General features: G+C 42.1%; 3 protein-coding genes across 3 annotated transcripts; 1 reads left to right on the top strand and 2 right to left on the bottom strand.

Annotated features, from left to right (window-relative positions):
• Positions 1–639: 639 nt before the first annotated feature.
• LOC117903051 (phosphatidylinositol 4,5-bisphosphate 5-phosphatase A) lies at positions 640–2708 on the bottom strand. Its single transcript, XM_034814790.1, has one exon. The coding sequence runs from the start codon at positions 2425–2427 to the stop codon at positions 910–912; it is 1518 nt and encodes a 505-aa protein (XP_034670681.1). The 5' UTR covers positions 2428–2708; the 3' UTR covers positions 640–909.
• Positions 2709–3521: 813 nt separating this feature from the next.
• LOC117903050 (T-complex protein 1 subunit zeta-like) lies at positions 3522–5805 on the top strand. Its single transcript, XM_034814789.1, has 2 exons — positions 3522–3762; positions 4149–5805. The coding sequence occupies exons 1-2, from the start codon at positions 3626–3628 to the stop codon at positions 5605–5607; spliced, it is 1596 nt and encodes a 531-aa protein (XP_034670680.1). The 5' UTR covers positions 3522–3625; the 3' UTR covers positions 5608–5805.
• Positions 5806–10625: 4820 nt separating this feature from the next.
• Positions 10626–13691, bottom strand: LOC117903049 (polycystic kidney disease 2-like 2 protein). Its single transcript, XM_034814788.1, has 8 exons — positions 13382–13691; positions 12201–13065; positions 11913–12144; positions 11568–11795; positions 11262–11504; positions 10958–11205; positions 10841–10894; positions 10626–10766 (listed from the first exon to the last, which is right to left on the bottom strand). The coding sequence occupies exons 1-8, from the start codon at positions 13674–13676 to the stop codon at positions 10658–10660; spliced, it is 2274 nt and encodes a 757-aa protein (XP_034670679.1). The 5' UTR covers positions 13677–13691; the 3' UTR covers positions 10626–10657.
• Positions 13692–17654: the final 3963 nt, after the last annotated feature.

Below are 17654 nucleotides of genomic sequence, written 5' to 3'. Positions count from 1 at the left end.
CATATACATACTTAGTATATGTACATGTGTACACGTTTATACTGCGATCTGCAAAAGCCAAGCTACGAATTTAGTGCAACTTTTGTTTAGATTGAAAGCCTTTGCCTTTTTATATGATGATTTAAAATATTCAAATATTACATGTTGCTGTAAATAAGTATATATTTAAAAACGCAGTTAGGGAATGTTAAGATAAATATACATAAATTTGTATGCATACATATGTACAAACATATGTATATACATATGTTTGTACATATGTATGCATGCATGCACCAATCCATAGCAAATATATAAGCTCCACTGGAAATATTTCTTTACTCATTAAGAACACACAAATTTCGTATGCCAGCTAGTTCTTTTGTTAAAACACGATATGTTTACGGCACTTAGTATTGATTAATTGTTCTTTTTATATTTTGTACGAGCTAAAACTGGAGTCATCTGGGGTCATATAACATTGACTATTTTGTAGCACATAGTGGGATGAGTCACAGCAGCACATGCTTGCCAGTACCTAAAACTATTCGCTTCGAAATGGACAAACCGGTTGAATTATTCGAAATCCGTGACACATCAATATTAATAGCGAAATGGATAACATAATTCACACAGGGCCAAGATGCAAGTACACGGACATTATTTGTTAAACTTTTGTATAATTCTATGAAAATATATGTACATATGGTATATGTATGTATGTATAACTAAAAGAATGTCCATATATATGTACATATAAACATATAAGTATGTACAAGTCCTCTGTGAACATTAAGACATATTGCACATATCTTATCATCGGGGTCATTGTAATGTAAATGTCAATTATACACAAGAATGGATACAGTTGGTTGGGGAAAACAAACGCAGGTTTGACTACATTATACTGACGTCCAGCTCTTCGGCTAGCTAGTCAACATTGTACTCGGTCCGATAAGGCGAACCGCTTCGTTTCTCAGCCACAAACACGTTGCTGATCCCCGACAGGCTGGTGACACCCCTCAATCCTGTGCTGCGAAAGTAGATGAGCAGGTACTGCTCACCATGCCGTAGCTCCACATCGTCGGCAAAATCGATGCGCACGTGCTCTCCGTTAGACTCCTGTTGGCGCCGCAGACGCTGGCGATTCCGGTGATGGTGGCGGCCATGCCGATGCCGGGCAGGCGTATCAAAGTAGTCTCGCTCGTTGTTAGAGTCCGATGAGGTGGGCGACTCGGCCTGGTTAACGTACTCATAAGCAGAATAGTGCGCCAGACTAGAATAGTCAATTGGGTATATGCCTATCCAGTCATGGGGGCCTTCTTCGAACTCCGCCTGCTTGCGGTACTCCACGGTGTTCTCGTCACCAATGCGCCACAGCGAAATCGTGGAGAACGTCACGCCTGGGGCTCGAACATTCGGATAGAGCTTAATTGTAAATTCACTTGTAACCGGCTTGTGGTCGCTGATGGTGTAGACTGGGTGGGATTTGTACGAGCACTGTTCAATGGCGAGATGCATTCCACGTTGACGATTTGACGGCTGTACTGCGTACATGATCCGATCCGTCCAGGCGGGACGACGCTTCATATCGTACTCGGAGGTTCCCTCCTTGAACTTAAACGTGGGTGGAAATGCAGGCGTTCGTTCGTGCATCACTTGGAAAGCCTGCTGTGTGTGTTCTCGAACATGTAACAGCTGATCTCGCTTTATAAGAGCTTCGTGCTGGCTTTCATCTCGCAACGCCTCCCTGACCTCTGTCGAGGAGTCGTTGCCATGCAGACGAAAGTTGAGATCGCCAAACCAAAATACATAGTCGTGGTCGTAGATCTCACGATAGTGTTTCACATGATAATGATGGTTCTCCAGTATTTGTTTATAGTCGTCGATCCGTTCATCTAGTTGATGGTCGTGCGCAGCCAAGTGGGCCACCACAAAGGCCAGTCCACAGCCATAGATTGTGAAACGAACACTAACCGCTCCCTTGTTACCCCAAATGCCACCAAAGCCGGTGCGCGTGAACTCCGACTCGATGTCATGCAGGTGCTCCACGTGAGGGCGACGAACAAACATGGTCAGAAGCAGGCCCTGCATTTGCTCCGACTTTACAGCTACATAGTTGTAGCTGCGCAGAAGCTCCTTTGCCTTGTGCGTCCACGGGTCCTCCTTAAACAAGCTTAAAACCTGTTGCTGCGGCTGGGCATTTACCTCCTGCAGTCCAATGGCATATATGTCTGGCAAGTGCTCTTCAGAGACCGCAGCATCGCTTGCATCATGCAGGCTGAGCAGTTGGCGCAGTGATACATTGTCCGGAAAGCGACTGCCTACATTCCAGGTGACAACATAGACTCGAAAGGTTTCCAGCTGTTGGCGTGGATTGCCAACAGCAGCCTCCTTGTCGTCGTTTGTTCTCTCTGGGCTTGAGCTGTGTTCTTCCTTGTGGCTCATTGTGTGCACAGATGATAAAAACTGATAAAAATACCTACACTATATGTATTAGCTGGGTGGGGCTACCTGTGGACGTTTAATAGCGGAGAACTGATTTGCCTTGCTGCAATATAAAGACCAGCACCAGCTGTTATGTGTGCAACCTGATTTCGCTGGTAATTGGTTAGATTGGGACAGAACAGCTTTTGTGACTTTTATGTTTACTGAGTATTTGGTAGCTGTTAGTTCGCTGTTATGGGTGTGAATATATTTTGTAACACGAGGACACGATATATATCGGTTCAATTTGGTTTCCCGTTTAAATTAATTGTCACGCCGCTGATTGAATTGGATGCTTTATTGATCCCTGAAAAAGGCTAGACCTTATATATTTAGAGATCCAGAACTGCTTTCCTATCCATGGTCGTAACCTACTACACTTCAATACCAGTATAGTATGGATATGAAGCAACGATATAATTGTTTTACTGGTATCGTTTTCCAGCAAAATTAACTATGGATTACTAGTTCAATTTAAAGCCTAGTACTCAGATCCGAAAACTATGTAGATTTCAAGCGGCTAAGTATGACCCTTTGGTTAGTTTTATACCCGGTACTCGAAGAGTAAATAGTATGAATATTGTATTAGTGGGGAAAAAATGTAACACACAGAAGGAAGTGTTTCCGACCCCATAGAGTATATGTTTTCTTGATCAGCATTAATAGCCTTGTCGATATCTATGATATATCTAATAATATCTATGTACATATATGCATAATCAACTTTCGTTCGACTGCATTAGTAAATTTTAAATTGTCTTCATTTAATGCTCTTATCTTATCCAGAGGCCTGGCGCTTGTTATGATTGATTCCTTCCTCGTGTCTTGTTTCTGTCGAAAAAAGATAAAATAATTGGTTGGATAATAATTTAACCGGCCAGTTTTCTGGTATATTTTCTGCCTATCTGAAGTCCTTTTCTTGCAATGGACAATTTTAAACCCCATGCCATCAAAGTGTTAATCAGCATATATATATATATATATTTTTTTTTTTTTGGTATATTTCCGAGGGTATTTCGGTATATTTCATCGATAATTCCGCGGTCACACTTGTGGTCATACTCCGAATTTTCGACACGGCGTGTTGCTAATATTTTTCGAATTAATTTTCAATTTCTGAACCAAAATTAAATAGAATACCATTAAACTCTGAAATATAATGGCTTCGATTAGTTTGCTGAATCCGAAGGCTGAGTTCGCCCGTGCCGCTCAGGCTCTGTCCATCAACATAAGCGCCGCCAAGGGTCTGCAGGATGTGATGCGTACCAACTTAGGTCCCAAAGGAACAGTAAAAATGTAAGAAAAAGGCTTTATTATTTTGACTTATCCTACCCACCAGAGTTTAAGTGAAATTAGCGATAGCCCTCAATTATAAAGCTTGTATTCAGACACAGCTGCGTCGCCTCATGATGTTTAAGGTTAGAAATGAATTGTAATAGCGGCATGCGTCATCGTCCAGCAGACGTTACTGTAAAACCGAATTCAGGTCCAAACTCAGCGATTTCAGTGAATGTTAGAACAAATAATACTAAGAAAGAAGCTAAATTGTATGGTCTATGTCATGGCAAGTGAAATTATCTCACGAAATGTTTGCCTTGCTGTTAGCCGGGATAGCTCAACCGTAAAAAGTGACTCACGAGCTTGAAGCATGCACACTAACACAAATGTATCGAACATTCTAGGTTGGTCTCTGGAGCGGGGGATATTAAGATAACCAAGGATGGCAATGTCCTACTGCATGAAATGCAGATCCAGCATCCAACTGCTTCCATGATTGCCAGGGCCAGCACGGCCCAAGATGATTCCACTGGGGATGGCACCACCACCACAGTGATGCTGATCGGAGAACTTCTGAAGCAAGCCGATATTTATTTATCTGAGGGTCTGCATCCCCGCATCATGGCCGAAGGTTTTGAGAAGGCCCGCGACAAGGCGCTAGAGGTCCTAGACAAGGTAAAAGTTCCTGTTGAAATCAACAAGAAGAATTTAGTTGAGATCGCAAACACCAGTCTGAAGACCAAAGTGCATCCAGCCTTGGCTGACCTGCTCACCGAGGTGTGTGTGGACGCAGTTCTGACCATAGCTAATGACAAGAAGCCCGTTGATCTGCACATGGTTGAGCTGATGGAAATGCAGCACAAGACTGACACAGACACCCAGCTTGTGCGTGGTCTGGTCATGGACCATGGCGCTCGCCATCCGGACATGCCCAAGCGGCTGGAAAATGTCTATATTCTCACTGCCAATGTTTCCCTGGAGTACGAGAAGGCTGAGGTCAACTCTGGATTCTTCTACAAGACAGCCGAAGAACGCGAAGCTTTCGTCCGCGCTGAGCGTGAGTTTATAGATCAGCGTGTGAAAAAGGTGATTGAACTGAAACGGTCGGTGTGCGATGGCACAGACAAGACTTTCGCGTTGATCAACCAGAAGGGAATAGATCCTATTTCCTTAGATGCCCTTGCTAAGGAGGGAATTCTGGCTCTGCGTCGCGCCAAACGCCGCAATATGGAGCGTTTGGCTCTTGCTTGCGGCGGTACCGCCATGAACTCCTTTGATGATCTTCAAGAGGAGCATTTAGGCTACGCGGGTGTCGTTTACGAGCATGTCCTCGGTGAGAACAAGTACACATTTGTGGAGGACTGCAAAAATCCACTTTCGGTCACCATTTTGATTAAGGGACCTAACAAGCACACCATTACCCAGATCAAGGATGCCATCCGCGATGGCCTGAGAGCTATCAACAATACAATTGCTGATAAGGTTCTCATACCTGGTGCTGGCGCTTTCGAAGTGCGTGCCTATAACGAGCTGGTAGCATACAAAGACACCATCAAGGGTAAGGCGCGCCTATCAGTGCAAGCCTTTGCCGATGCTCTGCTGGTGATACCCAAAACGCTAGCTGTTAACAGTGGATACGATGCCCAGGACACTATCGTGAAGCTTACCGTTGAAGATCGCTTGCACTCAGACCTAGTTGGACTTGATCTGGCCACCGGTGAGCCCATGAAGCCTGTTGATATGGGTGTCTACGACAACTACATCGTCAAAAAGCAGATCCTCAACTCGTGCTCCATAATTGCCAGCAACCTGCTGCTCGTCGACGAGGTCATGCGTGCGGGCATGACCAGCCTCAAGGGCTAGTCTCATAAGCCCATACTCACTCACTTTATCAAGTAAATGCGAAACCTCTACCCGCGACTAAAACCCCACAGTTCAGAACTACACGAAATTGAAGTTGTACACTCGCTGCCTATTTGTAACATTATTGGAGCGATTGAAAGTATTCACATATACACCATCAAGATAATACATTTCTAGTTTTTCTATTAAGAATACTGCTTATTAATACATCAAATTGGCATCAAAAGCTAATATTCAATAAAGTTTTTTGTCTATTTCTTTTTTTCTTTAATGTTTAATTAATACAAACCATTGGTTTAAAATTAAATGCTAAAATTATAATTGAATACAGTTGTTTTTAATTTCATCTGTTGCTGAAACCGCAATCGTAATGGTAACATATGTACATACATATGTATGTATTAAGAAATAGTCATACATACATACATATGTAGGTGATGCAGTGGAAATGGTTGTAACACAATTACTTGATGCCATGGATATTTTCATTGAATCAGTTTGTTATTGATGATTAGTTGGAGTCTGGTTGGATGAAGTTGTAGTTGACTTGTGTTTTGTTTGTTTGTTTCAACATTTGGCAGCATTTTTTCTGTGTGTTTGAGCTGTTTAATTGTCTTTTATACATATGCAGGTGCATAAATATGTATGTATATATTTATGTATGTACATATGTACATATGTCTGAGCCGTTTTTATGAAAATGTTTTAGCTTATATGTACATATGTATATGCAAATACTCCTAATTGCATTCCTATAGTGTGGGGTACTAGGCGGTAAATGCTTTAGTTTCGAACGCCTCTCTCTCCTCTCTATCGTCGGTAACGCTGTATTTGCTTGCATGTGTGTAAATAGACAGCTGCGCACATGGTGAAATTACTAAATAGTAATTCTACCATGGCTGCGCATCTCAATTGAGAGAGCACTTGTTTGAGTGGTCAGAGAAAATTCAAGTGCAAAGAGAGAGAGAGACAGAATAACTCAAAGCCATTTCGCGGTTTTTTTCTCATACCTAACCCCTCCACCCCTCCTACCACACCACGTATCATGTTCATCTCCTTGTCTTCTCTAACGCGTTTTGCTGTATTTGTATGCATCTTCTCAATCGAGAGAGCACTTGCCTAAGTGGGCAGAGAATTCTCAAGTGGAAACAGAGAGACACATACAATATGTATCCACTCCCCTCCCCCAACCATCAACATCACGGGAAACAGAGAGAAAGGGCACTTGCCAGCCGCTGGTGTTTTACAGTTTGTTATGGACGGCTTTTTGAGGTGGCCGATAGCCTACAGGGCTAGCGAAGAAGAGCAGACATCGGCCTCTGGTGTGGATCCTGGGAGGCTGAAAAAGGGTTGCAAGGTGGCAAAGAGGAGAGAAGGAAACGTGGCCGTAAAGGTTATATTGCGAGGGTCAGTTTCCGGGAAGAAGTGCAAGAGATTGGTCGGCAACCTAAAACAAAAACAAAGGAGAAAAATAAAATCAGTGCCCAGACCCATACAAAAAGAACATCACGAAACCGACAACCGTGAAGCGAGACGACGACGGCGCTGGAAGGAGGAGACGGCAGCAGCGGACACCACGAAGAGAGCCGACAGCTGTGTCAGCGACAAGACTGGCCGGCCGGAGCACCTCGGGAGGATCAGAGCGGCAGATCCAGAGAAGACCCCTGCAAACCGCACCGGCACATCCAACGTCACGCACACCGCAACATAAAAACACCCACACACCACACACCCATTTTACAAATCACACACCCTTCATAGACATCATACACATCACACACACCACACAAAAACCCGCATGTATTAAAATAGAAAAAAATAGCCACACATATTAACCCCAACATGAATATATTTAAATCTGAATAGTACCCTGCGCCCAACAAACCCCATCACATGTTCACCATACCCATTTATTCTCTACATCCTCCTCTATGTAAGCGGAGTCTATTTTCCTCCCCCCGAACGACACACCCTTTTTCACTTTATACACGCAATGCAATAACTACTAGCAAGAGCTCTTTTTAGTTTAAGTTAACCATTTGAATTTGTCTTTAAATTTATATTTCAGCAATGTTTGTTTACCAAAAATTGGGGATGCCACATCGGGCAAAAAAAATAGAATCCGTGTGTATTTTTTTGAATGTCAGTATTTTTTATGTTAGTATTTATTTATTACGCAAGGTAAATAGTCAGTCTAGGTAAAAATATTTTAGGAATATTAGAATTATAAAATGAAAGGAATATTGAAATATATTTGAATGTTTGATAAGAAAATGAAAATGGAGTATAAATCGTTAGTTTGGGTGGGACGAGAGAGGGCGGAAGAGTGGAACCAACTCTTTGTAATGGGAGCGTTTCCTTCTCTGCGTTACATACATTCACTTTGTGCACAAATACAATATACCCTACTCTTCGAGTACCGGGTATAAATATATCGTTTCCAACCAATATTATCAATTTCATTCGAAAATACATATGCGATTAGAGAATATTGAAAACTTGAATATTACTTTTAATCAGACTGTAACAACATATGTATGTATAAGGACATCAATGTTAATGATGAAGTAGAAGATTGTTGTGAATAAAAAGAACAACAACACGCAAAATACATTTAACAAAAATTGGCTGATGAACATGATGCATTACAAAGTATGACTTCTTATCAAATATTATAAGTAAATGTATAACATCGTATACCATATAGATAAGTATAAAAGTTAATTTTATTTATTTATTTAAGATCAACACCATCGTTAGGCTCCTCTTCAAGCTCGTCTTCAATGTCGTCGTCTTCAATGTCGTCGTCTTCAAAGAGGCGTCTTCAACGACGTCGTATTCAATGACATTTTCGTCAATGACACCGTCTCCAATGACGTCGTCAATGGCGTCGTCTTCAATGACGTTGTCAATGGCTCGCCTTCAATGGTGTCGTCTTCAATGGCGTCGTCAATGGCTCCTCTTCAATGGCATCGTCTTCAATGGCGTCGTCAATGGCTCCTCTTCAATGGCATCGTCTTCAATGACGTCGTCAATGTTCCCTCTTCAATGGCTTCGTCTTTAATAAAGTCGTCAATGGCGTCGTCGTGAATGGCGTCGTCTTCAATGGCGTCGTCAATGGCTCCTCATCAATAACGTCGTCTTCAATGACGTCGTCAATGTTCCCTCTTCAATGGATTCGTCTTTAATTAAGTCGTCAATGGCGTCGTCGTGAATGGCGACGTCTTCAATGAGGTCATGAATGGCGTCGTCTTCAATGGGTCGTCAATGGCGTCCTCATGAATGGCGTTGTCGTGAATGGCGTCGGCTTTAATGACGTCGTCAATGTCGCGTTTTCAATGACGTCGTCTATGTCGCGTTTTCAATGACGTCGTCAATGGCTCCTCTTCAACGGCGTCGTCTTCAATGACGTCGTGAAGACCCAACATCTGGGGGATGCCGCAATCAAGTTATTATAAAGTTTTTATATTTATCCAACATAATTTATAATTTGTTTACAAAGTGTATAATAATATTACCGTCTCATCCTGGCCTCTGGTCCTCTCTTTTGCCTTCTTCAGGGCCTGTCTCCTGTACTGTCTGTCTGAATGTTGCTACCGTCTAAGAAAGTCTTTGCCATGAGCTGCTGGCTGCTTCCTCACCCGGTATTTGTTTTTCAGAACAGCATGGAAATCACATTAGGTGGTGAGACTCGGTGGTGGCGAGGGCGTGTTGGACAACTGAGACCGCACATTAGAGAAGCACCGAGATTCAGTGCTGCCAGTGTATCGGTGCCTGTATTCAGTCACAAACTCTTCAAAAAAATTCGTTATCAATGACGTTGCTATGTGTAAATATTCATCAGTTGAAGTTTCTTGAGATGGTTGAAAAGCGAAGGAGACAACTCACTTTCTAGACCAGATGCATTTTGCATGCACAAGTATATTTTACCTTTTTTTATTGGCCAAGTTCCGGTAAAAGTTTTGGTGTGGCCACAGCCGGGACCGTACTGAACTGATTATTCTTTTGATTTCTCCCTTTTCGGCAATTTTTAAGCGCTGTTGTCATTCCCTTTTTATACCCGGTACTCGAAGAGTAAATAGGGTATATTGTATTTGTGCAAAAAGTGGATGTATGTAACGCAGGGAAAGAAACGTTTCCGACCCCATAAAGTATATGTATATATATATTCTTAATCAGCGTCAATGGCCGAGTCGATAGAGCCATGTCTGTATGTCCGTCTGTCCGTCCGTCCGTCCATCTTGTTGAGCGCCAGGATCTCAGAGACTATAAAAGCTAGAGCCACAAAATTTTGCATCCATACTTTTGTATTCTCACACTGTTACAAGTGTATTTCAAAATGACACCCGCCTCCGCAAATCTCGAAAAATCTGCGGGTATTCACAATTTTGAAGATACGAGAAAACTAAAAACGCCATTCCGTAGAGAAGGACCATATCTGTCAGAATTGGGATCCGATTGGACCATTATTATAGCCAGAATGAAGAAATTCATTTGCTGTGGCTAAACCCACCCCGTCCAGCAGCTTTTGTTATTTTTTGCTCATTCTCTCAATCCACACTCTGATTCGCGCAGTGTGCGGCTCTTGGGGAGAGGGACAAGCTCCAAGACCATGTTGTCGTGAAAATTTATGTAGATCTAGATGTAGATGACATATGTAGAAAAAATTTAAAATGTAACATTTGAAAAAAAGTACCGGGTATACTAGTTGTGACGCGTAAGAAGCGTCTCACATCCCCTCTGTTTGCCTTATTTTCAAAAGATTATGTGTTCGATATGTTTAGTACGAGTTACCACTCTGATACGGATACCACTCTCTTTCTCCCGTTGCAACTTAGTACCTCTACTATCTACATATGTATGTATATATTCGAAAAGAGACAGATGCTACCCAGCGGTATGACCGTTCCAGGTGTTCTTTGTCACTCCACTATCCCTCCCGCATTCCTCTTTTATATTATCAAATGTTAAACCAATGCTTTATATAAAAAAAAACAAACAGTATTTTTGATACATCACTGGGATGCATACATATGTATGTACATGGAGGTTAGTTCTTTCTTGTGCCTTGCTCTCTCTCGATGCGTTTAAGTACATCATCCATATTGGTGACCAGCTGTTCCAGAATTTCTTCAATCAGTGTCACGCGATTTGTCAGACTAAGAGTTAGTTAAGAAAACCCAGGGGATCTATAAATATTAAATGCCATCAATAACATTTTCGAGGCTCTTACTGAAATAGTTCCTTGTTTTGAACATCGGGGGGAACCTCTTCAAAGTAACGTGCGCTAAAGAATAAATTTAGCTGAATAAATAAGTACCTGCTAGTAAGTTTACTCAAGTAAATTTACTCTGCTTGGGTGATGTTTGTTAGCACTTTAGGCTCCTCGAATTCTGCGTTCGTGCCATCCAGATCAACCTCATTGGCAGAAATAGTGGGGCGGGTAGGCTGAGCCCGTCGCTTCCGGCCACAGTGGATGATCCAGTAAAGGGCCCCAGCCAGCTTCTTATAGATATATGAGCCCAATTGACTGCGCCCTTGCGTAATTTCACTCTTTACCGAGTTATAAGTTTCCATGATGATGGCTAGGAACATATTCTAGAGAAATTCAACTTATATTAACTGAAAAAACTCATTTCGCGCTCGAAGCTTACCAACAATATAAAGAATACAAGTAGAATATAGGTGAGGAAATAGATCGGGCCCAGCACTCGATTCGCCTGCTCAATGAGATTATACTGAAAGTCGCCCAAGATCATGCGGATCATGGTCAAGACTGAGGTGACAAAGTTATGAAAATCTGGATGCTTAGTACCAAAGAGCAGGAGACCCAGTTGAGCATAGGCCAAGAAAACAATGCCAAACATGAGACTGAAGCCAGCCAGATCTTTGGAGCACTACAAATGTTCAAACAACGTATCAAATATTACATCCAATGAAATTAAAAAATATAAATATACCCTTCTTAAAGTAGTTGTAAACTGAACCAGTGTTTTGTTGAAACTGATAAACTTGAATATTTTTATCCATACAAGAAAAGCTAAAATGGCCATCATATCCACGTAGATGATGTTCACGAAACAAAGAACATCAATACTTTGATAGCCCTCATGCGTCTGGGCCTGAGTTGTAAGGGACTGAACTTGGAAGGTATGCCAGACGTTGTAGACCAAGGCCAGGTAGCAAAGCTAGGAATGGAAAGGAAGAGCGGGAAGCGATGGTAACGAAGATTGGGAAGCGATTAATAACACTGTCGAAAAAATGGAAAGGTAGATCAGAAAGCGACAAATATAGATTATATTTACCACTAATACAATACTGTCGAGAACATTAAGCAAAGATTTGTAGTACATTTTACAGCCCGACTTGCGTAATCCATTGATCTCATAGATAGTGTAGTAGGCGACCATGATGTACCAAAATATATAGATCACAGTCATAGTCAGACTGCGATCGGTGAAAAAAGAATACTGCTTGACAGTTTGCATATGCGTCTGTGGAATCACACCTCCCGTGGGGGGTATTTCGGCTAGAAGTCTGGATGGAAGAGAAGCTTTAAATGCACGTAACCTTAATTCGAAGCTGAACCCTACTTGACGCTCTGAAATATGTCCGTATTCTCGTTGTACAGATTAAACTCCATCAAACAAAGCCTTGATCCACGATCCAGCCAATTGTCATCCTTCAGTTTATTTATTTTCCGAAGATTTTCATCCTTTTCATAGGTCAGATCGGCAATGTACCCACCAGTACGATAGAATGCCAGTACTGTCCAAATCGGAGTGGCGTGGAGTGCGCCCATCGAATGAAATTGTGTGCCTTTGTGCAACCCGGTTTTCTCCTCGACTCCCGCCGAATATGCGGCGTAGCAGGTGTTGAAGTGTCGTACAAAGTCTTCGTTAACATGGCAACTCTCCTTTTGAACACGAATCTGCCGAAGTCGCGGGGGACCGAGTAGGAGGTTCTCCAGCAAAAATACGCGACCCTGGAGATGTGAGATTCCATCCAAACCACCCTGATCTTTTTTTGTATCGACAGTTTGTTCACCCAGGTCTCGGTTTTCAGCATTGGCGTTCCCAACTACGTCTTCAAGCCCGACATCTTGGGTCCGTGCTTCAACTTCCTTGTTCCGTTGGTGGGATTCATTATCATCGCGGTCTACATATCCCTCCCTTGCATTCCAGTGAGTCGCTGTGCCATGTCGCAACGATTCAGAGTTGCTCCTACTGGTTAAATTTCCATTTGGATCTAGGCTACTTTCTGGAGTAGTAATTGTCATATCTCCGTGCAATGTTCTTATATAGTTGTACACCAAATAGTCCCACCAATCTGGGACAGTGAGAATCTTCTCAAAAGATATCGTCACTGATGGAGCCACAACCAGTTCTCGAGTGGTAAACAGTTTTTTTACAGTATCGTTAAAGTAGAACATGTGAGGGTGACGCACAGACAGAGTAACTGGAATGAAAATGCGTTTCTTAGCTCGGATTGAGACTATCAAAATGAATACAAATTCTAGTTTTCTGGCTTTTAAGATCTAAGAGTTGATTTAAGAGTTGGTTCTCGTATATTAATTTGTTTCCGATGTTTCTTCAGTATCCACGAAAGCATAAAACGGAGTTAGTCTATCCCTTTGAAAGTTGTATTATCCTTGCTAAATTGAAAATAATTTTAACCTTCTACTTTTTAAATAACAGGACGAACAGGTATATTGACGACACTACACCTAACGGATTTATCCATTCGTTTAGAAAATCTTTAAATTTCTACTCACCCAAAGATGTCAGTACAAGAAAGATTATGAAGACACCAAACTCCAGTAAAGCATCGCGAACTTCCTCATCTGTGGTATAGAGAATACGCGTAGTCTTCCCTTTTTGGTTTTGGTCATCGCGCCCTAGTCCATTAGAAACTGTAGTTCTTTTCGGGCTCACACTCAGTGTCTTCTTGCTTCGTCCGAATAAGCCGCGTCTTTCCTCTTTTGGCGGCTCATTTGGATCAGAAGCAGTATTCTTATCCGAAGCAGGAGCCTGAGCACGGCTCGTGGCTGGTCTTTCACCAAATGCCATATTCCTCGTCGGAAGCTGGAACACTAGACGTGACGACCTTGAAGGCGGACTATCCGTTTTTTTACCAGAACCCAGTGACTCCATTTCTAATACGAACTTTTCTCAGATCTTTTCAGGTTGAAGTTTTACTCCAAATTTGTTGTGCAAATCGGAACAAATATTGAAGTTTAAGAAAAGCTTGCTCGGATCTGGCTGAGTTCCTTAACAAATAAGTCCTTCTCCATGCAACAATATTCGGTGACTTCAGTAGTACAGTGCAGCTAAGTTTTCGAGAACAAAAAGTATTCCTTTAAAAGCCTGAGTCAACAAAGTTTACGATTTAGAGATGCATACTTTATTTGAAAGTTAGAAAACTTTATAGCATTGCATAGTCATTGCTGAACATCTTCTTTACTTAGCAACGAGTAGAGGGCTCATCCGGCCAGGTCTGAAGAGCACTTCGAAAAGTGCAGTGATCTGGACTATACCGTGGTTGAAGGAAATCCTCGAGCAGAACCCTCCACGAGGGTGCCGGCAATGGTCAGGGAGCTGGTCATGTCGGTTTTAAAACGATTTCCGCACAACAACCAACTCTCTCCAAGCTGAGCCGCACAGATACCGTAGTCGTAACGGACTCGGATCTGGAAAGCGTGCTATCTATCAGCCACACATTCAAGTTATCTCATTGCCCGCTTAACAAGCTCTGTTGAGTTCTTAACAGTTATTTTACTACCGGCATAACAAGCTCGGTCGAGTTCCAGCGTAAGACTAACGATCGACAGCTCCAAGCACTAGCCTCCCTGCTGCCAGATTCCGCCTGCCAGACGTCGTTTGCCAGACGTCGTCTGCCAGACCAACAAAAAAAATCGCCCAAGATAACTTAACAAGCCCTTCCTACTATCGAATGGTAGACATAAGGCAAGACATAATTTGCTATGAAGGAGTGAGATTCGATTTTTCTGCGATTGAGTTTGCAATCACAAACAAAGGAATAAAGAGATTCGAAGTGTCCAATGCGGATTTCAGCATAAATGTGTATGAAATCGATGACAATGGCAAAAACGTTTTAGGACCATCAGTGAGGACCAAAACAATTCGGGAACAGCACATCAACCAATTAGGGATTAATGGTGACACTTGTAGTGGCGCTGGTAGTTGCAGCTGAACAAAAATAATTAAAAGCAAGGAATGATATTATTGCATGCGATAAAATTGGATAAATTATGCTGGCAGAATCACGCTGCATTATTTCAGGAAAAGCAAAGCTTAGCTTTCAAACCAGCTGAGTGGGCGAAGCTTTCGTTTATGACAGTTTTCAAAATAAGCTTTTAGAACATAGTTATAGCTCTTCTGATCGCATTTAAACGGCTCGATCCCCAGAAAAATTCTTTTTTTCGTATACCTATCAAAAAATTCGGATCGGTTCGTGACCCGTTCTATAGTGAGCCAATTTTCGACCAACCACGTGTGTGAAAAATTTAAAACGAACGCCGTGCAGTGATTTCAGTGATCTTAGATTTCACCTGGCCTAGAGCCACTCAAACATTTTTGGACTGGCGTGCACCCCATCCACGCCGGTGAAAAAGAAACTCTCAATATACGGACAGAAGAAAGTGATAATTATGCACGGAAGTCCCGGAAAGATCGGTAGGTCCAATGTGGCAGAGAACAAAGGTTCTTATAATAGCCTCTTGGCTGTATTCTTCCCCCCGCAGGGCTTCGCTTACGCTTTCCCCCCCCCCACACTCAGCCAAAGCAGCAGCGCCTTGACGTCTTGTCTGCAATAAGCTGAGGGGTGGGGAATTTTTCTTGGGAGCCCGGTGGACGCCCGGCCCCCGCCATCTGCATGCCAGTAGACCCCCTTACTACCAAACATGGAGTATGCGTTAGAGTGCAAGGAAGATTTGGCTCTATCATACCATGCTTAAAGGTTCACTTTAAGCTGCCAATGAAATTAAATAACAAAAAGGAGTCATAAAGCTGCCAAGTTATGGCAAAACCTACATCAATGTTGCGGATGTTGCTGCGACAGTTTGAGAATCGTTTGATTCATTTTCTCAGCTAAACACACAGCTTAAAGCAGGAATTCATTATGGCGATTTACTTATAATTTCATCGTTTGTGGATCAGATAGAAGAAGTTTAAGGCGAATTTTTTTGTTAAATTCAAGATACCATTTTTTAATAGTTATAACCATATAATATATATAACTCTTCTAATAATTACTGAATAACTTGCCACTTTTCTTACATATCCTAATACGCGAGCGCATGCATTTTTTTTGTTTAAAATTAAAATTTAATCGTATTCATTTGTGCGTCGGTTAGTTTGTGCTTTTTCTTTTTTGTAAGTACGCCCTCACTATTAGCCGCTCTCTCTTGTAGTTGCCTTCCACTCTCTAGCTCGAGTAACTGTTCTCCCTCTCTCGCTCTCAATACTTTCTGTGCAGTAGCGCGCGCTCTAGCTGTCGCTGCGTTTGTTCTTCTCTCCTCTCTGCTCTCATCTGTTTTCGATCCCGTTTTAAGCACTGCTTATTTGCATTTGTCGGCACACTGGTTCCACTGCTATTTGTTTTTTGAGAAAATAATTTTTATTTATTTTTTTTTATTTGTATATATAATATAAATAATAGAAATGATGGAATCCATGTCTTTGTGTTCCGCTAAGACCTGTAAGAGGCAGATCACCCACGACCAGCCGAAGATCCCTTGCTGTCTCTGCGATAACGTAGTGCACGCAAAATGTATTGGGTTTTCAGGCCTCGGGGGGGACGCAATTTCAAAGCGTAATGGTCTGCAAGTTAACACATAAGCAATAACATGGGCCACCCTAACTTAGCGCAGAAGAAATGTGAAATATCATGTGCCGCCCTAACTTATCCAGTCCGATACGGAGGGCGCCGATGCAGTAGATGCCGTTGCAGCGGGCGGCTCTGTTATCTGATTGGGCGCCAGCGATCGCATGATCTTGTTTACGCGCGGGTGGCTCTTGTGTGCGCGGCCGGCTCGCCGGCTAGGTTTCGCCGTAGGTTTAGAAGTAAGCTTTAGTTTAGAATTGGACGAATAAATGAACGGAGCGTTCACATAAACTCCGACACGAGTCGTAAAACGTGCATTGATATAAATATATTGTTGAGTCATTTACGAAAGTCATAAAAATATTCCATACCTACTTATACTTAGAACTAATTAAACAAGCCTATGATCCTAAGTAAACAATTGTGTTAATAGAAACTGTATATATACCTCACATTTTACCAAATAAAATCAGTACGAAAGAAAACTCTGACGTATTCACATCTCCGAAGCCCAATTTGTTCAAGTACCGATTGCGGCGACATTTTGTTACTGGTACATGAACCGGTGGCATACACATTTATATTTCAGCACACGATTGTCATATTGACAATCACCAGAACCAAGTGAATCTACATCAACAGATTTATTTGATGCGTTCATTTGGTGACCCCAACGTGATCAGAACCAAGTGAATCTACATCAACAGATTTATTTGATTCGTTCATTTGGTGACCCCCGACTTTTGGACATTTAACCGTTCATCTGGAATATTGTTCCCGAGTTGGAACTTGGATTTATTTGGAAAATCCCACATAATTGGTCAACTTGGCGACCAATTTACATACATACATCATCAATCACAGTTGTGATGTCTCATTACCTTCTGTGTAGGAAAACTAGCTGGATATATTTAAATCTACCCAAACCGATACAGTCAACTTGGCAACTACGGTTGGATTAAAAAAAAAAAATATTCCACATTGTCATTAAAAAAAATTGTTAGACTACTTTGACCACCCTTTTTGGTTGTGAGTAGAGGCACAGCCTGTCATAACGACAAACAAATTACCTCCATCGGGTCAAAATAGTACAACAAATAATAAAAAAATGGCATCATCAAGCATTAATGTTGTGCTGGACAGGCAATTGGCCACGGGCGAAGAGATCCAAAACATCATCAGGAACTACAAAAAGGTTCCCT

The sequence above is a fragment of the Drosophila subobscura genome, chromosome A (genome assembly GCF_008121235.1).
Source record: "Drosophila subobscura isolate 14011-0131.10 chromosome A, UCBerk_Dsub_1.0, whole genome shotgun sequence".
Taxonomy (NCBI): Eukaryota; Metazoa; Arthropoda; class Insecta; order Diptera; family Drosophilidae; genus Drosophila; species Drosophila subobscura.
This window is presented reverse-complemented; position numbering and strand designations above follow the sequence as displayed.

Bases quoted from the DNA above. Each gene is read 5' to 3' on its own strand.
- LOC117903051 (XM_034814790.1), bottom strand. From the start codon at position 2,427: ATGAGCCACAAGGAAGAACACAGCTCAAGCCCAGAGAGAACAAACGAC.
- LOC117903050 (XM_034814789.1), top strand. From the start codon at position 3,626: ATGGCTTCGATTAGTTTGCTGAATCCGAAGGCTGAGTTCGCCCGTGCC. The intron at 3,763-4,148 runs GTAAGAAAAAGG...CGAACATTCTAG, and splicing joins CCCAAAGGAACAGTAAAAAT to GTTGGTCTCTGGAGCGGGGG.
- LOC117903049 (XM_034814788.1), bottom strand. From the start codon at position 13,676: ATGGCATTTGGTGAAAGACCAGCCACGAGCCGTGCTCAGGCTCCTGCT. The intron at 13,066-13,381 runs GTGAGTAGAAAT...TTTTCATTCCAG, and splicing joins TCTTGTACTGACATCTTTGG to TTACTCTGTCTGTGCGTCAC. The intron at 10,895-10,957 runs GTAAATTTACTT...TTTATTCTTTAG, and splicing joins ACAAACATCACCCAAGCAGA to CGCACGTTACTTTGAAGAGG.